Here is a 24,345-nt window from a genome sequence, read left to right as displayed (position 1 = left end):
CAGCTCCTTCTTGTCACCTTTTCTCGACTGCCCTTTCTTCCGCAACCCCGATGGGAGGACGACCCGACAACTTCAAGTTGCAGCGCACAAAACTTTCCCAATATCGATCACCTTGAGTGCTGGCCCTTTTGTTGAGATTCATTTGGTGAGCAGAGTCGTCCCTACTTCGCCGTCCGTTTCTCCCCCAACGGCCGAGAGATGTTGTGCAAATTTTATGACCGGACGTAATTTAATTCTTCAATCTACAGCCACAACCGAATGGGCTAATCTTTATGAAAGTTTTAACAGTTTCTACTTCATTCGAACGTTGCCCTTCTGGTGTGTGAGCATTCCTCTCTCGCTACGTGCTACAGAGCTTCATGCTAAAAGGGCATGGCAGCATAAAAATATCAATCGCTACGCGACGCAAAACATCTCAACCAAAGGTTGACATTAACGACGAACGAAAGCTAGAAGCGCACGAAAGCGAACAGCGTTAAAACAATCCAAAGCAACCGAAACCTTCGCTAACCCAGCATGCCACCTTTGAACAAACTCGGACATAAATAATCGATGGAATGAACAAAATGAATGCAATAAAGCAAATGTTCTCCCTATCGGTTGCCGTTCGTTCGTTTGCTTGTGGCACCTCTTCGCAAAGGGCGGGGGGGAGGAGAGTTTTCGATTGCGATGAAATATCCACCCAATGAGGCTCGCCCAGAGGACTGAGGGCAGGGCAGGTTGGGGAGTTGACAAACGACATCAAAGATGTCGCAGCGTTCGACCCTGCTGCTAGTGCGCGGTCAGGAACGAATTTGTTGTTTGTCTTCTTCCTCCAGGATACACCCACAACCACTTCCACCAGCAGTCCTTGTTGCGGTTCTGTGGCCGCCGAGCACAATTCATTACAGAAATCAATTCTTCGCAATGGGAGAGCGCGCGTAAGCGATGACAATGTTATGATGGGAAAGGACCACTCCTAGTGCCCGCCGCTCCCCCCCCCCCCCCCCCCCCTCGTCAGCAAATGTCACCGCTCCATTTCACCAACCTAAGCGAAGGGCAGCACGACGAAATGAAATCACTACCGCCACGCTTACTCCCTGGTTTTGACATTTCCTCGAGCGACAATTTTGCCCACCACGCAGCGCACCGCGGCAAGGCAGGAAAGTGGTTTATCTCTGCTCTCCCCTCCCTCCCCCCCCCCCTCTTTGGCACCCTTGGCCGCAGATGCGAACATTCTCTGGGCGGTGAATTGTCAAACCGCGAAATATAAATCCCGTTCCCCGGTGCGACAACTCGTTGCCCCAAACCCCACAGCTGATTGCTGATGGTAAAAACAAATTTTTACTCGTTTTATTTAACATTTATTTTGGTGTGGTTTTTTTCTTCTTCCTTCGTTCGTTCGTTTGTTCCCATCAGATGGTGCTAGTCCTTGCCATAGACACGGCATTTATCCGACAATGGCCCACAATGAGCCGTCAACGGTAACCGCTACACTATCGATTGTCAACGGTGGTTAGCTTTGGGGGGGAGGAGAGTGGACGCGCCAAGGGTGATTTATTCGAGGTGGCGCGTGAAATTAAAGAACGTGTATATTATTGGTGACAAAAAGGACGGACGAAAACTATTATTGAATCTCTTTCGAAAGTGAGCGGTAAGGGTGAAAGGAAAAAGTGCACAGCTTGGTACCAAAAGTGTAGCCTGTTAAATCAATTTCCAACTAGACTTTTGCACTGGGGAGGGAAATGGCAATTGGTGCAGGTGAAAAATTGGATTTGCAAATTCATTTAAGCACAACAGTCAACGAGCTAAAATTTTAATTTCCATTTCGATGAACAAATTAGCATAGTGCACTGGGCTACAGTGACGGTCGTTGAAATAAAGTTACCAGTTTATTAGAATAATTAAATAATTTTATTTAATGATTTAATTATTTGATATTTAAGGTTAACTTGAACCACAAAATACTTGAAGGTTAACCATTACATTATTTGAACTTTCTTACAATTGATCTATTGATGCTATTTTTTGTTATCTACAGTTATTGTATTGATTCGGAACTTCAATTAACTTGTGAATTAAATTAAAGCATTTCCTTTTCCATTTGATAACGATTGTCCAAAAATAAATATATAAATAAATAAATATATGAGCAATCATAACGTACTGATCACCACTGTATATCCACCAATGCATGCATGTGCCCGGCTCGCGCTTATTTTCCACTGGCGTGTGAATGAAATGGATGCATTGAGCCCACCCACCGATTCCGGAATCAAAATCGATTGCCACGACATTGCCTCTACCCTGCCGTCCCCAATGCGCCTTCCCTTTCCTCCCTCCCCGTGCCTCTTGATTCCATGGAAGGTCAACTGACAATTTCATCAAACGTTCCCCCCACCGCCCCAGCATTCCCACACCGAGCAACACACCGCGGCACCGTGCCCGCAGCGCCGAATGGGAATTGGAACATTTCCATTTCGAGCATCGAACGGCGGCTGGCAGTACTAGCCCGAGCGGTATGACACGGTTGCAATGTTGCAATGCTTCGTTTTTCCTCCCTGGCGCCTTCCTTACAACATTACCTTTCATTCGTGCTCTCCCCCCCTCCCCCCTCCCGGCGTTTTCCATTGATGCTTTTCAATGTTTTTGCAAAAAATGGAACGATGGAAGCATAAAAAATCGTTGCACCACACAGCTAACCCAAAACCACGATCGATCGTGGGGGAGGTTTCCCGAGCATCTAAAGCTTCTTTTCTGCTGGCCGCCCGTGAACAGCGACAAACTACGTCACTGCACGGTTCAGATCCTGCCCGATAGCTCAAAAGATCGAGGAAGACAAAAAGAGGGAAAATCCGAAAGAATACTTGCTCCAAACATAGCTTCCGGGGAGTGGGTTTTGTGATTTTTTTTCCTTCGCAAAACGATCGTCTTTCCCACAAGGATCGAATAAAACCTATACCGAGGCTCTCTCTCTCTCTCCTCTTCATCCATACCAGCACCTTAATCCCAGGCGCCGTCGACAGGTCTGGGGCGGATACCTCCAGCAAACGGACCGCCACCGCGCTCGCCGGAATAAGCTTTCTTTTACGTACAGCAAAAATCCGACTTATCTATTGGCCCCTCGCGGCTGCAGAAGATGTATGTGTGCCCGGTGATATGGACAAAAGTTTCGCTCCCTTCGATTGGTTGTTTTGGATCTTTCAACGCCTTCGTCAACATGAGAAAGAGAAAAAAATATCACGCCACCACTTGAGGAGCGGTGGAGATCAACTTACCCGAATGCATGCATGTATGTATGGGTGTGTGTGTATAGTGTAGTGTGTACGTGTTGCCCTAGTGTCTATGCCGTACGCGTAACTGGTCGTTCTGTTCAGTGGCTGCCTCCCACCACCCAAACACCGGGGGAGAGGGCAATACTGTGCAAGAAGAAGGCCACGAAAGCAGCGCAGCGTTGCCAAAACCGGCTGGAGGCAACTTTTGGATGCCTTCCCAGTAGTGCATTCTAAATGCCCAAGCAACGCAACGCCCGGAACGTTGCGAAAGGAGCGTTTGTCAGGACGTCTCTACGTCTCTCTCCCCGTCCGCCACCGGTACCGGGGTCTCCCCCCTTTTTGCACCGATTTACACATTTGTTACCGCGTTCGCTCTACGCCAAAGCATAGCTCCCTCCTCCCAAGCTGCTGTTGCTGAAGCGCCCTCTTTTTTCTCTTACGGATGTGCATCGGGATGTGATTTTTTTTAGTTTTAGTTTTAGCTTTCCTTTGCTACGTTCCACCCCCGTAAAAGATAAATCAGAATGCACATGATTTAAAGGTGACAGGAGGACGGAAGATCCTGGGACTGGCGGAGTGGCGATAAGCGACTGGAAAAAAGGAAAAGTTGGGCTTCGTTCCAGCAAGCAGCGCGCGCGATCGAAGAAGACAACTCGCTCCTCGCAGCACCGGGTACGCAAAATGGTGATCAGATTTTGCACCCAGCCGCCCCGATTGCGCCCAGCCCCCTTCTATCAGGGCACTATCGATGCTGCGTTTGTTCGAGGCCGCAGCGACGGCAAAATACCAACGCACAATTGCACAACCTTCTTCCGTGTGCTTTCTTCGATGCACAAACAAGCTAAGAGGAAGAGATAGCAACACAAACACACACACAAAAACACATACTTCTCCAAAAGCGAATCTTTTGCGGAGCGTGAAATAAAATCAAAATAAGGCCCGCCACTTCGGCTCACTTGGGGCTCTGTGTGAGGGCACACAACCTCCGAATGGCGCCAATGTTGGCCAAAGCTAAAGTAGTTATTTTGTCTCACCGTATCTTGCTCACCGTGTGCTGTGGTGAAGGAGTGTGTGGGGGGGAGATGTAGTTTTTTTTAAGTTCTTTCGTTTTCCCATCCCAAGAGCAGAATCTCTTAGCTGTTCATTTTCAACTAGCGCCACCGGATGCGGCGACTGCCGACTTTTAACTGGCTGTACTTGTGCCCTGGCAAAAAAATCGATCGATCGCAGCGACTCATCCTCCCTGCCCGCGGTCTCCACCCGCCACTTTGGTGAGTTGGTAAACATCTCACGAACCGGGCTTTGGTTTTGCAAAATTAAATGAATTCAATTTCCAACATTCATTTCCGGAACGAATTATCAATGCTATCGTTGCAGCTACTGCAAGTGTTGCTGGAAATAATTTCATTAGGATTGCTTGCTCATTTGCACCGAGAGCTATCGAACCAACAGGAGCTCTTTTTCTTTACTCTTACACAATTCAACGAATTGTGTCACCGGAGACTAAAAAAAATGTCAAAAATATTAAACTTGCGGCATCATTAAACCCAACGCAGCGCCGAAACAAGATACGAACGAAATAATTAAAAAAACGTTCGAAATTTCCTCCCATTGCCAGTCTGGTTTTAGTTAGTGTTGGGTTTCATGAATCTTTCGTTGTAATTCATTCATATGAATCTTCAGTGATGAGTGATTCAAATCTCGAGCAGAATCTTCAACGATTCATGAATCTCTAAATATTCGCAAATCTTCAAAGATTCACGAATCTCTAAAGATTCACGATTCTTCAAAGATTCATGAATCTCTAAATATTCATGAATCTCCAAGGACTCATGAATCTCTTAAAGATTAAAGAAAGATTAAATAAATAATAATAATAATAATAATAAGATTCATAAATCCATGAAAACCCATATATTTCTAAGGATTCATGAATCTTTAGAGATGTATGATTTCCAAAATATTGAATTTACTCAATACCACCTAAAACTTGCCCGTTGTCGGTCCAATCCTCGCATCAACCGTCTTCCCGTAGCAAAACAAACTATTCGGCTGGGTGGTACTTACCAAGAAGTCTCGAAAGCCTGCATAGGCTGACAAGACCACGTGGATTGTTACACCAAGAAGAAGAAAAAGAATAAAAAGCTTGAACTTTTTGATTTTTTAGAGATTATTGAATATTTCGAGATTAATGCATCTTTCGATACTAATGAATTCTTCATGAATTCATGAATATTCCTCCATGAAACTTTGAGATTCATGAATCTTTCCAGGTTCAGATTCATTGATTGAATCATTCCAAAGATTCATTCAGATTCATTAATCTGATTCTGATTTAGCCAACACTAGTTTTAACGAGACTGACAAGAGCGAAGAGAACCCCCTTCATGGTGCACACAATTATAGAGCTAAATTATTTCCAAAGTTACACTCGAGCAAAAGTGTACCGTCGCCTTAAGGAAATGATACAGACAACATAGAAGAGGGAAAAAATACCACTCCAAAAAGAACGAAACAAGTACCTATAATTCGTAGAAAACGAAACAAAAAAAAAACGCACCCGTCGTGATTAACCATCCCGACTTACCAAACCACTGCCTCCGACCGAAACATTGTAGCGGCGCTGGGTTTTTGGAAATGCGATCGTAAAATCTACCTACTTCCTTTGCCATATTCCTCACGCTTTCTAGCGCCAGATGGAGTGGTTGGGAAAAGTGGATACGATAAAGGCACCCTCCTGTCCTCCATTCCCATTTTCTGGTACGATCGTTTTACGACGCGCTCGAATCAGCTGCTAACTTTCAAAACTTAATTTTAAGCATCGTCGGGTTGAGAAGGGGCTCCAGAGGAACAGCTAGCATTGCTGAGACCGTAATGACTGTCATGTCAGAAGAAAAGGATGCAGTTTACGATTTTATGACAGTTTTGCCGGATGTGTATCCCCTTGTAGCGGGGATAAAGCGTGTTCCAGCCTCGGTACTTTCCATCAACACGTCTTTAGGCGAGCTTTCGCCTGTTACTTTTTACCATACGGCCCCAACGGTGCTCAACACTACATTGTGAGTGGATAAATAACCATTAATATGGGCATTACTAGCACAAGTACAGCAGGGTAGTTTACTTCGTCGTCAGTTTTCGACCCTGAAGCACTGTCCTGGGGCGTTATGAAGTTCATACTTTCGATGGAGTCTTCCCGAGCTATTATGAGACTCGTTTAAGATTTGTCAGAACAGCACATCAGAGCAACACAAAGCATCGATCAAGAGTTTGGATTGCTTTGAAGACTACATTTCACGACAATACGTTATTCAACTGTTCCCAAGGTACTTCAAGTTCATTCAAACGTTTCCTAGAGATGATAACGTGATTCCTTCTTTATCTCAGTATGGGAGTAAATTTATTGTCTTACTTTTTCGAGTAATCCTAGCTTAATTATCACAATGATATGATTTTTGATAATAGTTTGATTTACAAAAATGATAAAATATAGTGATACAATGAATAAATAAAGCATTTATTGTATAAACCAAAAATCTTTCTCGTAAAACAGATGCCCGGCTGAACAAGTCAGAAAATACATGTTTTGATATCATCAACCAAATCATCATCAACCCTCCTTATCAAGCTGTTAAATGTTGTGGGTACTTTTATGTCACTTCAATACACTTTTCTAACCTTTCGAGCCTTTCCATTTTCAAAAGCTTCTTAACTGTATCCTTTGCTTGCTAACATTGCTAGCATAATAGCAGCAAGGCAACATCCTTTCCCAGGTGTTTATGTAACATTCTACAATCGGGTAGCGCGTCATAAAATCCTCTCCCACGCGAAACAACCCGCCTCCTTAACTGCACCGATTCGACGAACTTAAATATTTATCCGTGAACGTAGAATGTTTACATAACAACAGCTGCTCCACACAGTTGCTCGAAAGTGGGGAAAACGCTGGGTTCACTCGATCGCTTTCGTTTTGTTGAGCCAACTTGTTGTGTGACTTGGTCGTCACTGACTTTACTCTCTATCGTAAAATATTGAACTTTGATAGAGTTGTACCTGGTTGCTCTATCGATAACGCCAACACCAATAACGAGCAAGCATAACAAATCGCACCAGCAACAGAAAAAGAAGGAAATGTATGGCATAAGAAGCTTCACCTTCACCTTCCTGTGGACTAGCAAGTCCACTAATCATAAACCCTGGGCCCGACAGGGCAATGCGACAGTCTCGGCCAACTGCACCTCGGAACAGCTGCAACTGCAGCCAAACATTTCCCAGTATGCAGTATTCGTACGATCCTTATCGCATCGTGTGTTTTTTTGTTGTGCTCCCACGAACAAACTGGCTAATTCTGACCACCTGAAAGTTCCTCCCACAAACACACAGCTGCCGGAAGCAATATTTATTACAATTTCGCGGCCAGAATATTGATTTCTTTACACAGAACTTCTGTGTGCACAGGCCGGATTTTTTGCTTTCCCGCTGGTCTGCACAATACGTTACCAAAGTGGGGAGATGGTTTTTTTTTTTTCAACTATGTATGAGTGTTTTCTTGTGAATTGTATTTTTTTCGAAGCCCAACACACCTCACAATTCGTCATTCAACTCTCTTAGCACGAGTAGTTGCTAGAACCTACTACTACCACTCATTCCACCCCAATTGCCAGCAAAGCTCGGCTTGCGGCCGTGATTCGATTTTTCTTCCCGCCTTTCTCACCACCGCCGGGCGTCTTCGCTTTGCCCAAAACGGGGAAGTTAGTCTTCAATTAGATTCCACCGTACCAAGAAAACGAAAACGAAAACAGAAACAACACAGCACAAACGATCAACTTTGGTGCAAACCGCCGCTGGCTTTTTGGTGTACGCGCGGCGAACCAGCGTGTGAACAATATTCATTATTCATGATATGATCCAACACCCGTACAGCCGGCTGCGCACCCAGCACACCCTTACACTAGGGTCGCCCCATTAAATGAGGACGGTGATGACGACATCACACCCATATCGAAACAGCACCGATGGGTGAGCGAGACAGCGAGCGCGAGCGCGTGGAAAGCCGTAGACATTTTCATTTGCGCTAAGTAGCTGAAAATATCCTCCTCACACACCATCATTGCCCTCGCCACGTGCGCGCCGCGGTTTTTTGGTCGTGTGAGCGGGGAAACTCCGATAAGAGAAAAAAAACTACAACGACAAAGCAACAAAGCATCGTCATACCAGTCTATAGGGGGAGGTGGGAGCTCGGAGAGTATGGAGACAGGACCAAATTGCGGCCATAAAGCTGCCTAGTGGGTACGATTGATGGGTAGCCGCGCTGTGGCACGTGGAGCTTACTCGAAGGGAGGGGGTTTAACCACCCGTTATTTACCACCAAACGAATATCCCATCGCACACATATTTAAGAAGGGAAAAATTCATAACAACCACAACACACTCGAGCGTTCTAGCAAATACAAAAAAAGCCCCATATGCCTTCGCAGGAAAGAGAGCCTTCACCCTTTTTTCCCGTGATTTGATTTATGTCCACACTTCAATCGGGGCGAGCAGGCGGACGTGTTTGCGTCTCCCCCGTGTCAGACGGTGGGAAATGATGATGAGACGCACGACCGACACTGACCAAAGGGCATTACACGAGAAGAGTAATTTTTGTCGACGACGAACCTGCAGCGGGTTACGCGGGATCGATAAAGATGATTTAGCTGAAAATGTTGTGTGCTATTAAGTGCAATTATAAGGAAAAGATTTACTTTAGTAAGAAGACAAGTTCATTGTCTTTTATACTGCACGAGTCAATTGAGCATATTTAGTTCAACGCCATATCATTACCTCCCCGTCCATCTCACATCATCTCACGCCATTTGTATCCTTATTATGTATGCCACATAACTAAACAATTTACATTCTTTCGCTTAACCCCAATTCTTCTAATTCCTAGCTATCAAGCGAACCAATGACAGCGCCTGCCCGCAACGGAAACTGAAGGGATATAGATAGCATCAACATTGACAGCGGTTTAGCGGCTATCTAAAATGGAATGGTGTCATCGAATATCCTTCCCAAATGATCCTTCACAAACGAGCCCTCCCGTCCTAACCTGTACCACACCAAAGAACAATCACCTATACGCTAGCGATACAATGCCGGTGCAATGCATCACAATTGTCTGTTAAAAGTTTCAAACACTCCCTCTCTCGTGAAGTGTACTGCAGTATAAATTTACCATATCTTACGCGGTGCTCTCGATCCCCATAAAACCGAGCCATTTTGTGAGTAAAATAGAAACAGCTGCATACACGCACACACAGACGGAGAAGCAGTCTTAGGAAAGAGTTATTTACACAGACCTATTAAAGGAGAGTAGGAGAGTTATTCATCAGGTAAAGCAGTTGAAAGTCACACGGAACCAATACGCTTGGTAGATGAATTGAACCGATCGCGAAGTAAGTAAGCAAGCGGGAAACCCCACAAAAACTGGTTTCCAAATCTACCACCAAATTTGGGAATTGTAAACAGGTACAGGAATTGTAATGTATTTTTTGTAAGCTTCTTTTCCTTCCCCACCTATCAACTGCGCAAAACGTCCACTACTTTTGCAGTACCCTATTTTTATATCAATACAAAAGACATTGAAAGATTTACCGTAAAAAAGGAAGAAACGTCATTGACCAAAGCGAACGGCTCGGGTCACTCAATACGCACCAACAATTGTTGCAGTAAGCCACTCGCACGCGCCCACACACAATACATAAAGCAATCGTACGTACGCTTCTTGCGGGACAGGCAGGTTTTAGTACAAGTTTTGATACATTACTATTTTTTTTCTAATTTGCTACAAACGTTAACATTTGTAAGCACTTGTTGATATAGGGACAGAGGGACGACACGGAAGCAAAAGCAAAAGAAAATACTAGGACAATACAAACACGGTTTGGAACTACGAGCAGCACCCCTAGAGCGGTAAGCCGACGAACCCCAAATCCAAAACAAACAAACAAACAAACCGATAACCTGAATTGAACAATCGTGCCGGTTGTGGTAGTTGTTTATTTAGTTAGATATTTGCGAATGTAACGAAACCAAAGGCATCGGATGTATGTTTAGTATATGATAAACCCCAATAAAGGCTTCTTTCTTTCGAGACGATTCGCACAAACGATTCCTGCACGTGACTTTAAAGGCCATCTTTCGAGGCAATTAAGTCTGTAGTGAAGACGTGCAGACGCGCAGCCCCCAGAAAAAATCCATCCCCAGAGAAAGTCGATCCGGATCGGATGCGGCTTACCGTACGCCAGATTGCGCCTAGCTAGCAGTAATATATTATTGGGAAATTGTGTTTTTTTTGTAAGTTTACTGAATGTGGTTTACACCAACGCAGCAAATTTCCCGGAACAGCGGGACAGCAGATAGATTGAAAGCCTTTGCAAGGCGGAAGGGGTAATTCAGGATGTGACTAATACAAATAATTATACTTAGCAGTGAGAGCGAAAGAGAACGATTGTAAGCTACAGCGGGACACACACACACGCCAACACACGAGTGAAGCAACTCTACTGACACTCCATTAGGCACCGTTTCGAAGGCACTTGGATGCACCACCGTTGTAACGAGAATGATTTTTGGAGAAGGAAAAAACGGCAGCAATATTGACACACAGAGCAGAAAAGTCGATCGACACGGGGTTAGGTTTCTTTGCCAGTAATTTTACCAAGCAAGCTCCCGAAAAAAGGCAAAAACCTGCCTGCCTAAGACGAACGAGTTAGTCCAGCAGAAACAGCCGAAACCAAAACACACACGAACAATATAAACATATAAGATAACCGAATGATAGAATATACCCGATGTTTGTTGTTAGTAAAGCGCAAGTAGGAGGAAGTATCAGAAGGTAAAACAATACAAGCGCATACCCCCATTTTGGACGCACTTTCAATCAAAGCCATATTTTCTAAAAACAAGCAGGACAGTGTGTCAGCAGCGGGACACATCACGTAACGTGTGCAGAGCCATCAAACGAAACATTGATGTTTCACCGATGCAACAACATATAGGCACACGCGCATATATATGATATATACGGTAGATTATTGTTGTAGTAATGTTACCTTTGGTAAGCGATCCGTAACACCCGTAACAGTGCATTCGCACCAACGCGTTGCATGTCACTATTAGCAGCATGTTGGTATCGCTCGGTAACGGTTTGTCATATTTTTGGTAATTATTTTACACGAACAGCAACCGGTGTTGGTTGAAACGGTTAGGTTAGGTGTGTACAAGAGGCAGCGGTTCTGTCCAGTTTTTATCTGCAGAATTGAGCGGATTTGAGATAGATAAAGTTATTTAGTTTACTTTTGCTCTATTCCCTTTCTACCACTGCTTTTCTCTTCTGTTCCGTCGGCCAAGCGTGTCGGCTGGAGGTGGCGGCAATGAAAGCTCCACACCTACCGTGGCCTGCAGTGTCCACCTAAACTACGCTATGCAAAACCATGTCTATGTATGTATGTATGTGTGTATGTGTGTGTGTAGAATGTATCCTTGAACAAACCCGCACTAATCACCTGAATGGTAGCTGAATGTTGCTGTAGCGTTCGAAAAATCGATGGGAAAACTATTAAACGTATACTTAACCACTGTACTGCTGCATGCAAACTAGCGGGCTTAACCGTACGCCGTGGCACCTGGGGGGCGAACGTCGCCGGTGAAGAACGTACACGTACAGTGTTCGAGTGGTTTTCTATCATTTACTCCTAGCCGGGAGGTGACTGTGCTTTGACTGTTAGTGTCTGTGTCTGTCTATCTGTCTGTCTGTCTGTTTAGGACGCGCGGTACTAATCACTTGCCGACAGTGTAGAGGTGTGCAATTTATCATACTCTAAAACCCCCCATTCGTAGTAGAGCAATCGTCGTGCGTCCCCACTTCTACCGTCGTTTACTATTACATTCGCTCCACTCACTGAAAAGAACGCAAGAGCAAAGTAAAAACGAATCATAAGAAAAAAACGAGGGGTTCGTCGCTGACGCTTACCGCGAAGAATAAAAAAACAAACAAACAACATACACATCATGCAAAAACCAAAAAACCACACATACTTGTAACAAAACCCACTCGATAGCCGATACAGTAGCGAGAATTGTCGTTCAAAATAAAAACTAAGTTTAAATAGCTAGACAAGGAGGTGAGCAAGATTTTTTCTTACTCCCTTGTAATAAATACACCCAGACACACACAAACGCGCTGAAACAAACACACAAAATCACACAAACACACACAAGTGAAAAACTTAATCTTAAATCCAGCACCTAGTGCACCCAAGAGATAAGCATTTTTTGATAACTGTCTACAGAGGTTAAGGGATAGGGGGCGAAAGTGTCCCGCTAGCGTGCGCCCAGGGGTTTATGTTGCGCGCAAAACGATACTGTAAAGTGTAAGCGTTTCAGTGTTACGGTGTAGTGTAGTAGCAGCTCGTTTGTAAGTGTGTCTGTGCCGGAGAGGAGAGCTAATTCAATCGCCAAAAAAGCAGCAACAAACAGCAAAAAATAACACTTAGACACACAGTCAACCGATACCGTCTTACTTTGCATGCGTGTAGATAAATGTCGGGAGGGGGAAGCGCCCGTAGCGATATAGGCCCGTGTGAATTGATCAAGCAGTAGCCAGATACAGAACAAAAAAAAAGAAAGCAAGAGAAAGCAAGAGAGAGAGAGAGAGAGCGTGCAGCTTCCGTTGTTGTTGTAAGCGTATAGGTGATTTACTCCTCACAACTGTGTGCTATCTAGAGCTATATCCGTCTACTAATCATCCCATCGGTCAGTCGTCCCGTCAAAACCCTCCCAGCAACCCTTCACCTTCCCATCCAAAAGCGCGCCAAACCAATCAAACCACTTGTCAGCGGTTAAAACGAACGGGGAGAAAGCTAAACGCCCCGCCAAAGCTATCCTGTTACCAGTCCCCGACCCGTCGCCAGAGGCTTGAGGCTGACGCGAAGCTCCTGTAGGGGGTGGAAATTCGGGCACTATACTTCACACGTGCCCACACCCCAATCTTCCGGCCAGCGGCCATCCCCACACATCCACAACAATCTCCATCGCCACCCGAAAGCATCGTCGTCGTCGTCGTTATATATTATTGCTGTTATCATATTGTTGTTATTATCACTGTTGTTGTTATTGTTGTGGATGCGACACTGTGCCATCGTTATCGTCGTCGTTGTCGGTGGTGGTGAGGTTGTTGTTAGCAGCAGCAGCAGCAGCAGCAGCAACACCAGCAGCAGTAGAAGCAGTAGCCGCCTCTCTAGCCGCGTTTGTAGCAGCCGTTAGTCTCCCGTGCCGGACTAAGAACGCAAGCGCAAGATGTATGCAGCAGCAGGTGGCGCCTCGCTGGCGTCACGCCAGGCGCGCAAGAAGCAGGCCCAGCAGAACACGAAAAACAAGGCCACCAACCAGCAGATACTGCGGGAGAAGCTGGCCGCGAAGGCGGCCACCACGCCGACCAAAAGCAAACACTTCCACCAGCTGCCGGCGTCGTATCTGCGCGCACCGCACCAGCACCACCGGAAGCTGAGCGCCGGGTACACGAGCATACCGGGGGCGGAGCAGCAGCCACCGGCGGCGGCGCCACCGATGCACCACCGGTTCGCCGACCATCCGTGCGCTTCCTACACCGGTCCGGCCGCCGTTACGCCCAGCGCTGCCCATCACGCACACGGTGGTCCCGGCCATCTGGGGCACGTGCACCATCACCACCACCACCACCATCACCATGCGGGCGGACCGGCCGGTGTGCCCGGCCATCCCTGCCATCTGCACGGTGCGGCCGGTGGACCGTCGGGCCATCCGCCCGCCTCCGGTGCATCCTTTCCGCCGATGCCGAAACCGACCGGGTTCCGCGAGTACGACCGGCTGGTGCGGCGCCAGCAGCTCACCAAGTCCGCCACCGCCACCCTGCCGCTCGTTTCCCAGGCGCAGGACACGCCACCGCAAACGCCCGAGCAAACGCTCGGCGGGTTCGGCGAGCCGGCCCACCCGCACCACCATCCCCAGCAGCTGCTTCTTTTGGAGCAGCAGCAGCACCAGCACCAGCACCATCATTCCCAACAGCACCTCGATAAGCTGGGCCACGACGACCAGGAGGAGGAGGAACGGGAGGAAGAGGAGGAGGAGGAGGAGGCCGGAGATGTCGATGCGCTCACGCAGCCGCTGACGCTGCAGATACCGAACGATCCGATCATCATTACGCCGGCCACACCGCAGGCCACACCGCCGGGCCGGCTCGGGCTGAAGCCGCTCGTGCTGACGGACGACGAGGAGGTCCGGCCGCTGGCCAGCCCGGCGCCCGGGGCGCTCGAGCGCAAGTGCAGCGTGTACCGGGCCCGCAAGTACGACGACCCGTTCGAGGAGCGGCACTACAACGCGACGACAATAAGCAACGCGCAGCACCACCAGTACCAGCCGGACGATGTGTTCTTCCCGCCGGCGGGCGGCAGCATGCCGAACGGGGGCGGCCACTCGACCACGACGACCACGCCCGGCCACCAGCAGGGGCAGCTGGCGAAATGGGACTCGGAGTACTACTGCTGCGAGTGCGACCACCGCCAGTACGGTGTGTGTACCTGTGATCAGTTCGAGGTAAGCCTTGCGCACACTTGATGCGCCCAAGATGACGATGTATTCTCCCCACCAGTCAAGCTAAATCTTCGTAGCAAGTCAGCAGATACTGGAAAGAGTGCAGCACTGTAAGTAAATGACTTAGGCGATGATATTTTGAGGTGTAAGGCAGCAAAGGTTGAGTACTGATCACTTCAAATTGCGTGAGATGCTGTGATGAACATCACCCACATCCTTTAGATATCATTTCAACGACACAATGCCTTCCAATAATCGAACATCCTTAATCGATACCTCAATTCACGGCTTATCGCCAACTTTATCTTCATTTTCAAACCATTGAATATTACATCTTGCTTATCGTTTGAGCCGCCGTTGCGGCTCAACGCTCTACTCACGAAGATGCCTTTTATTCGCAATTTTAAATGCCACCCTGGGAAAAGCGGGATAAAAAAGATAACTTATCATCAAATCGGGAAATTCTCACCAGAGAGAAAAGGAAATAAAAAGCGTTTCCATCTTTGCTGCCACTGCTCTCTGGCAAAGAAGATGCTATCTAAACTCGTGCAAAACGATTCGTATCAGCTCTTGCAGGCCCGCCGCCCTGTCCCACGAAGCATATGCACGACAAGGAGCCGCCTGCAGAACGGGAACGCTATCAAAATGATAAATCACAATCGGCTTCCTTTATGCTATCGTTTATTACGAAAACGTAGCCAGGGGAACCGTAGCCGGTCGTTGGTATGCATGGGAGGACAAAAAAAGGCCCTCAAGCTCCAAGAAAGAGAGAGGGAGAGACGAGTCAAACAGTGTGGGTTTCTTTGCCCACACATGCACACAGCACTGTGTGGGAATCCAAACGAGGCGTTGGTGGGAACGATACGATTCGATACAATCTTACACACGATCGTCGGGAGAACGGATCACCACAGCAGCAGCTTGAAATGCCGAGAGCTCCCCTTGCTCGATCGGCCAGCAGCCAGTTTTTATTCGTTAGCGTAAATCAAGCTGCATCCTGTTTCCAGCCATTCGACATATATATCTCCCGTGCGCTCCCTCTACCACTTCTTCTCGAATCGATTCGTATCGAGCAATAAGTCCCGCACGGCTCAAAAGCCTTCCCCCAAACTGTGGATGGTGCATTTCTCGAAGGAACGAAGAACAGCCGCAAAAAAACGGATGGGTAGTCATCATAATAACAATAAAAATAAAAAATCCAATGCCCTGGCCTTTCGCACTGGCTCTACCGCAACCGACGTGAAACACTGGCAGGCGCATGGGAGCACGTAATTGAATGTATTTATGCTCGCATGAAAGCATATTATGTGGTCGGTAATAAAGTACCACTCACACTCTCTGCCGGTAAAGACAAACGCAGGGAGAGGCTCCGCTAAGGGGAGGACTGTGGGTTTACCAGAAGCACTCAATTGTGCCCCGGCTGGTGCGCTTCGTTGATTGAGAGCCTTTCGTTTGTATGGGGAAATGATTTTTCCTTGCGCTTCCACATGCTCCGCCGGGTGCTTTCCATTCAATCGTTCCGTTTTTACTGCGAATAACAGTTCGCTTTCGATTCGTCCATCGAATGGGGGACTTCGAAGTGCATCTAAAGTGATGTTGTGGGTTAGCTTTTTGCGAGCTTTTGCCGGGGCTGAAGGCTACTTGTCGGGAGTGTAGTTTGGAGCTCGTTCACTTTACGACGACTCGTCACGTTGCCAGTTATGGCTGAGGGTTGGATGGTTTAGGAGAGCATGTCGATCAAAAGCGCCATCATGTACACAGGTTAGATATTTTGATGCAAGGTTGAAGCTCAAGACATTGTGGATACGCTTGCTGGTACGTTTGCTACAGTGTGGACCAAGTCATTCGCTTTTGAGGTTTAATAAAGCATTCGTCTTTCGTTTACGATGCTTTATCACACGAGAAGACAAGATTGTTACGGAAAAGAGAATATTATTGTTACCACAAAAGGAGATATCGCTCTTGACCGAAACTAACAGTCTGCATGCTAATCAAAGCCCTTGTCAAACAGGCTGAAGACAACTTAAATCAACAAAACAGCACAAGTTTCAAATCAGCCCGGTACAGGCCAGACGCACAAGAACCGTCCACCTTCGGCCTGCATAACTGCAACAACATAATCAGCGTAAGTTTGACCATTACCCCCCAAACGGTGACGCTCCACTGTCACCGTGCACTGTATGCAGGCACCCACACACAACACGGGTCAAAGCTGGAGCAAAACCAGATACACAGAGCACTGACGGTACTTATCGGATCGGTTTTCAAAGGTACATCGGAAACCGACCCAGTTACCTTTGCGCAACCCACCCTTCCCAGCCTTGCATTACATTATCCTGCTGACCTGCTGACACTAACTGTGCTGTGTCCTTTTGCACACTGCCATGCCGATGAACGAGCCACCCGTTCCTATCATGTCCGGTGCGCGTCTGATGCTGCGAAAAGGGAAGCGCACCAGCCTGTGAAGAGCAGCGAGCAATCGTTCCTCCATTGTTCCGCAACCGAAACGAAAGTTCAACTCGGGTGCTCTTGTGTAACCTCTGCTCCACCTTCGAAACGTCCGGTGTGGTGCTCGGTTTTTGAACATCCCTTTGCGTCCCTTTCCCGTTCGTTAAATAGCTTTGTGGTTGTGGTTTTACCATGCCTCGGGGTTCAGAGCTTTCGCACCCATCGATGGACGAAATCTAATGAAATGGAAAACATGAATGCCTTCTGCCAGCAACTAAGGGCGGAAGTGGAACGGTCCGGGTGCAGTGCCATAACCCGCATGACCTTCTCCCCGTATTCTCACTCGGTAGCGCTTAAAGCCGTCGACCGAAATGCTCGGAGCAAAAGTCGTTGCTAACTTTTTCAATTATGAAACAACGGTCGGCGCGTGTGCATCGTCGTGTCTGCATCGATCCGCGTCATCATCACACGCAAAGCGGAACGGCGATGGTTCTGTTTCTACTGCTGGTCCATTTCCTAGCAGATCCACCATTGTTGCAGTTGGCAACTTTCTTTTACAAGTGATTGGCGAAATCGCTTCCGTTTGAAGATTTTTTTTCGATTGTGCCAACGAGTCCAGCTAATCTTAAATCTGCTTGCAAATAGGGTGACGAGCTGAAGGGCAGTGATAAATGCGTAGAAAGTAGAAAAACCTGCTTTCGAAGCTTTGGGGATGAATATTAAAATAAACACAATGTATCCGTGGCTTCATTAAAGGGCTGAGAAGGAAAATAGAATACGCAAAGACGACATGTTTGTGACGTGCGCAAATTATTTATTCTGAAAGCGTATGTGACAAATAGCCACAGAATAAAATATTACCAAACATCATTCAACAAAGTTACAATAATATCTGAAGAAAGATTTCCCTTTTATGGTAATTTATAGGGAAACATAAAGTTCCCAAAAAAGCGTGCCATTTTATTTAACACACAATCGCCTCCGTACATTTAATTCTCTGCCTCACACTTAAAGCTTCAAAATGTCAACACTGGACGTGCGCACTTGCACAAAGCTGACGATTGCAAAAGTCACCGACGGCCCCCGGGAGAGATGGTGTGATTAATGTTGCTTTAATTACACACACGCGATGGTCAACATTAATCTTGGGTTTGCGTTTTACGAGCATTCGCACGCCACGCCGATGATCGACCGTGTCTCCGTTGGGCATTGGGCGGTAAACGCTGGTCAGTCTTTGGCGTGAGCGTGAGCCAAACCCTTCTCGGTCGGCGCAGGAATTATTGCACGGCATCTCTATTTTTTTTTCTTCTTCGCTTTGCCTGCTTGCTGTATTGCACTAAAAACTAAAATTATGCTTTCGGCTAATGAACGCTGAACGGTACCTACAGAAGCTCTCTCTCTCTCTCTCTGTCTCGCTCGCACCAAATACCACACACCACATTCATAGGTTAACCATTGCAGTGTGCCAGGCCTGGTGAACCCATTAATATTGTTTTAATTAAATTTCGTTATTTTAGATGTCAAGCATATTGCATACCTGCGTGTACTAATGGGCAATACATTTGAAATGTTGTGTGTGTAATAACGCTTTCAAACAAACAAAGAATTCTGCAAGGAATTCATGTTATGAAAATTTATAATGTTTATTTAAATTAAAGACACAATTTAGCCTTCTTATTCATCCCAAAAATAAACATTGAAAAAAGCTTTTTGCATATTTCTGGAAAAACTATAAAACGTGGTAATACTTTCATAAGACTTTGGAGAACTTTGATTTCAATTAAATTAAATTAAATACTATAAATACATCAAACATTCATAACCAAGAGCTTATGCTGCCTTTTCACTATGATATGCTATAGTAGATTTCAAACCTTTGAAAGCTTCACTTTGTAAACAGCAAATGCATCATGCAAACGACGAACCCTAGACATTCAGACACGTTTAAATAGAACGACAGAACAAGGCACAAGCGCCCGGCACGAGACGAAACTCTACACCCCCACCATCACCCCGGGGGAATGGCGACAAAATCAACAGAAATTCAAACTGCAATCCATCCTCCATCAGAACGTCAGTGGTGGAGTCGCCATTTTTATTATCTCCCCATTTTCGACCAGTTTCCTGATGTGTTCAGCGATTTGTTCGCTTTTCCTCGGAATCGGCACACAGAGCGTCGTCCAGCGATTGTATTGCAACCTTGCTCTAGTTTCGGCCCCGTACGGTATCTGTGTCTGTATATCTGTGTTAGCCATGGCTTTCCCCCGTGGCAACCGCTCCCCTCTTGCTGCGACTGCAGAAAACCAAAGTCCATCAAAATCTCCATTCAAAGTACCGCGCAGCGCAGACATCCGAACAAATGGAAATGGGGCAGCAAAAAAAAACACAAACCGGAGGCATATGAAATATGGAAACGTTTCACTCACCACCGATGCTTCAACCATCGATGCTGGTCTCGTCCTCGGCAGTGCGCCATTGGGAGCTGCCATCAGTGAGCACATGGCACGCGCGCAGCGCCATCAATTCATCCGAAGCTGCACACAGCCTCGCCTTGGCGCGTTGGCGTGTGTGTGTGTGCGCTGTTGTGGTTGTCAAAGAAATGAAACACGGCTCACCTCACCTCCCGGCTGCCCGGCTTGCGCGCTACCTACCACAGTGCGCTTCATTGGAACCGTTTTACGGGGTTTCGGTTTTATGACGCTCGCAAATGATTGAATTGACGGACGGATTCGAGCGGATCCGGCGACAACAACCACAACGGGAGCTACACAACAGAGCATGGCTATACAGACACACACACACACACACACATACACCAGACCGTTTTGTGAGTTGTTTCGTCCTCCTCCAAACTGGCTGCGTGTCCTTGCCGGATGTGTGCGGCCTTCACGCGGGCGCAAGTGAGAAGACCAATGTCTCTCTACCTTCCTTCCCCATCGCCCTTCTATGGTAAATGACAAACAATCGGTTGTATAGTGGATGAGAACACACACACATACATGCCAAACAAGCTACCGGGTGTCCTACCCACATGGTCCATTTGGGCAACAACAACTAAAACGAAGAAGAGAAACATAGAAAATCGGTACAATTAATATGCACGCGAACTGTGGCCACTTTTCCTTTTTTTTCTTCTCTCTTTTTTCCAACATTTCCCGGCCAACACGCAACACAAAACGGCACAAACAAGAGCAAACAAAAAAAAGCGGACAATGACATAAACGCGACAGGATGGCTTTTTGTGTGAGCGTGTCTTCCTGCGCCCATTGTCACTTCGGTGACGGCACACGACACGCCGCAAACGCGTATAGCCATGTCGGCAGTTGCTTTATGATTATTGCACACTTTCTAGCACCAATGTCACCACACAGACGAATGTGGAGTCTCGCTTTTTTGTTGCCTCTTGCTTCTGTTTCTGCTGTCAACACGGCACGCTGATGCTGCTGCTGTTTCTGCTGCTTTCAGGGAACGTGCGAAAAACCACACACATTCATCCCACCCCAAGGCAGACATAGTGCAGCATGCCTTTGACCTTTCCGGGCTTGAATGAAGGAAAGGGTGAACATTTCACACACCCTTCGCCACAAACACACATCTGCAACTGCAATCCATCTTAGTATGAGTGATGTGAGTGGCACGACTGTGTCTGCCGCCGGAATCCCCCCGGGTGCAAAACTGCAAACTGCATCTTCGCAAACCTTCATTCGGCCCACGCGTACGATCACCCCCGTCAGTCGTGTTTGCATGCGTGTGTGTGTGTGTGTGTGTGTGTGTTTGCGACAAATTTCCATATACTTTGCTAGTGTGTTGCCGTGTGTTCCCCACTGTGTACCGTTCGCTAAGAAAACTGGACTAGGCGTGTCTAGTACGCTCTCGAACGATGCAAATCACGTGATGGCTGCATTTCACTTGCAAATTGCAAAAACGGTGCCGATGCCGATGCTGCTGCATCTACCAATGTGTGTGGTCGTCGCTGGAATGCTCCCAAAATTGATTTCCAACGGCGCAGCATCGGCTGTACAGCGTCGTCAAGCGTTTGGGAGAATATGTTGCAGCAAAGATGCATCTCCACTCGGTGTAGCGCGGGTGTGTGCAAGCAAAAAAGAAGCTAACCTTGTTTATGGGATAGAGGCAGTTTTTTTTTGCTATCATATTTAGGAATCCATTTTGGTATAAGAAGGGGAAGTTTTTGCTCCAATTTTGTCATGTCGAAGGTATCAGAAAATGTCAATTGAATTGAGGCCTTCGGGCTGTGTTGTTGATGATCATCCTCTGGTCATGTTTTTAGTGCTTTGGATAGGTTTACATACAAAATGTGCACAAATTATTGGTATGTTAATGTATGTATTTATGTAGTTTGCTTGGGAATACTTGGTGTATATAGCTTTTAACAATGTTACAGCAAAGTCCCATTGATTTAGCAAACTTTAAAATGTTTATTGATTTTTAAGAATACAATGCTGATATGTGTAAACAGAGCTTAGCTAAACTTAAGAAAAACATTTCCTGTTGAATTTGATATACATGCGTGAAATAAATTAAAGTGACCCTTCTAAAAAATTTCGAACAACAAATAAAAAGGAATTGAAATTTTATTTTCAAAATGGAAGGAAAAAGTCATCCCAATCGTAAAAATTTGGGAATTTTATATCGAAACACCAATCATATCCGTAATTTTTTGTTTTAGTTTTACCAGCGCTCAGAAAATGTATAGGTTATGAATAAACCAAAATACCGTTTTTAAAACTTTCTTACATTTTTCTTGAATCTTGAATAACAGCACATACATTTCATTTTATCTCAAAAAAAATCTGTTTGAATAATTGGAGATGTATCTTGCGTTACCGTTACCAATGGAGCTTTTTCTAGCGATTCAAATTACCCTTGTGATGTGTAATTCAACAATAAATCATGATAAGAATAAGGCCCACTATGAGTTTTCCCTATATTTATGAATTTGTGTTTTAGTTTAAAATTGCTCACTGTAACATAATTTAGTGCAGCAATAAGCCAACACATTTACAAGCCATTTATGAGCCTCCAGCACGTGTAATTGCCGCTTTGTATGTTCCGCAATCCCTAAGACTTACTGCCAATCATACGGCAATGGCTCAGCTTGAAACATTCTCCCACGACGGAATCCCATGAGCAGCAGCAGCAGCAGCAGCAGCAGCAGCAGAACCACAGAGACGTTTATCTGATAAATATTTAAACTCATTTTCACAAGCCCAGCACCAGATTTTGACGATAGCCACTTTCCGTCGGGAGTGTTCACCCCGGAACGCTCAATCTGTTGCCACTCTTGTCCCGCGCACGCTAATAAAACAATACCCAGCGCTTCCTTTTGGGCTGAACGGTTCCCAAAAACGGAGCCGTAACCATAATCCCGAACGTACCCGTAAGCACACCTGCGCCAAAAACTGATACCCGAAAGGGAAAGACCGCCAGCCTTCTTTATTGGCAACGGTGTGGTTCCAAAAACTGCGGGTACAACAACGCCCCCTTCCGCCCGGCGCACACGGCTCAACGCAGCACGGCGGCTGAAAATCGATAAATCACTGCAAAACATTTGCTCCTATCTCAGCACCAGAAAAAGGAGAGGGGAGGAGAGGAAGGGGCCGCTGGGAGGCCCATACACCACCACCTACACACAGGAGCTTCTTTCTATCTTTCTGCAACTTACTCATATCAACTGCGGCGACCAAAAGAGAAATAAATGGGCAAAGAAATGAGAAATGTTTCGATTCGATGTTGGGGTTGGAGGCCCAACTTACCGGAAAGAAAAAGTAAGAAATCCCGCAACTGCCGAAGCAGCACGAAATCGGGGGGGGGGGGGGAAATGTTGCACCGTCCCGCCAAACACACTGCCATGTAACGATTACACTTGCATGTACAGACACACACATAGACAGGGACCTGTCAGAATTGGGCCGAGGACTGAGACCTCGCACCGACCAGGCACAGCCAGACGCGTACCAGAGCAAGCGACTGTGTAGCGATGCTTCAAAACAAGCGCTCAAATTGCACCACCCCCGTCTCCTAAAACCCCTTCCGCAAGCCCTCCCCAGTCCACCGGCACCCCCTGTGGGAGGTGAAAAACTTTGGCCACTTGCCCGAAAGACTTTGAAAGCGGCGCGGCAGTTGCATGCGCGGAAGAAGCAATGCGAGGCAGTACGCTGCATGCATCGTGCATGCACAAAACCACACACACACAGTGCACAAGGCCATTCCCGGGACCTGCTGATGTCGTCGTGGTGGTCGTCCTCGTCGACGTAATATCTCCGTTTCTTTCTCTCTTTCTCTCTCTCTCTCTCTCTCTTGCCCAGTCTACCGGAAGTAGAAACTTCACTCAAACATCAGCTCGATATGTGTGTGACTGTGATGCGAATGCACAACGGTGCCCGGGCCCGCGTCGTCCCGGGGTACGACGTGCGTGGGGGTACGTTTCGAAATACATTTAGGTGTAGGTGGTGTAAGGGTGGTGCGGGAGATCATGGGCATCCGCGGGTAGTGGAAGGGTTGGGCGTGTGTTGCAACGGATCGGACGTGCAAGGCCATTTGGGATAAGGAGCCCGGATGCGAGACGATTTTTTCCCTGGAAACCACCTTCCGCCCTGATGCTCGCACTCCAGTAGTAGGTTAAGGTGATCTTACTCGAAACGATATTGAAGCTTTGACACAGTCGTATAGCAAAAACTACCACCATCGCCATTTTGGGATTGAAAAGTGTTGGTAAAATCTAGTGGGACGAGTGGTAGTGAGTGTATTTAACATTTAAACAAGATATCTCAAGAAGAAAAGAAATCAGCTATGTTCTTATAAGCCGTAACAACTGTAGTTGTTCTATATCTGCCTCCTCCCGAAAAGTCTCGTGTACCTGATAGTAAAGTAGCAATGTTTTTAAATGATCAGAACTTAATCCATATGATATTGGATCCAAGAATGTGTTTGCTATTTCATTTTAGCGACTTCAACTAAAAGGCATCATGTTGCATTGATAATCTATCACTATTACGAAAATAGGGACAGCCAA

At 46.6% G+C, this 24,345-nt stretch overlaps 1 protein-coding gene across 8 annotated transcripts in view; it reads left to right on the top strand.

Moving 5' to 3' along the window:
• The window catches only part of LOC121597877, a 186,990-nt gene that overhangs the window by 108,400 nt on the left and 54,245 nt on the right, over positions 1 to 24,345 (top strand). For all 8 annotated transcript variants that reach the window (XM_041924138.1, XM_041924130.1, XM_041924133.1 and 5 more), the window contains one exon: positions 9,184 to 14,867. In XM_041924138.1, the coding sequence (XP_041780072.1) occupies positions 13,593 to 14,867 (1,275 nt within the window). In that variant the 5' untranslated portion in view covers positions 9,184 to 13,592. The remainder of the gene's footprint in view (positions 1 to 9,183; positions 14,868 to 24,345) is intronic.

Source organism: Anopheles merus, chromosome 3R, assembly GCF_017562075.2.
Source record: "Anopheles merus strain MAF chromosome 3R, AmerM5.1, whole genome shotgun sequence".
NCBI classification, from domain to species: domain Eukaryota; kingdom Metazoa; phylum Arthropoda; class Insecta; order Diptera; family Culicidae; genus Anopheles; species Anopheles merus.
This window is presented reverse-complemented; position numbering and strand designations above follow the sequence as displayed.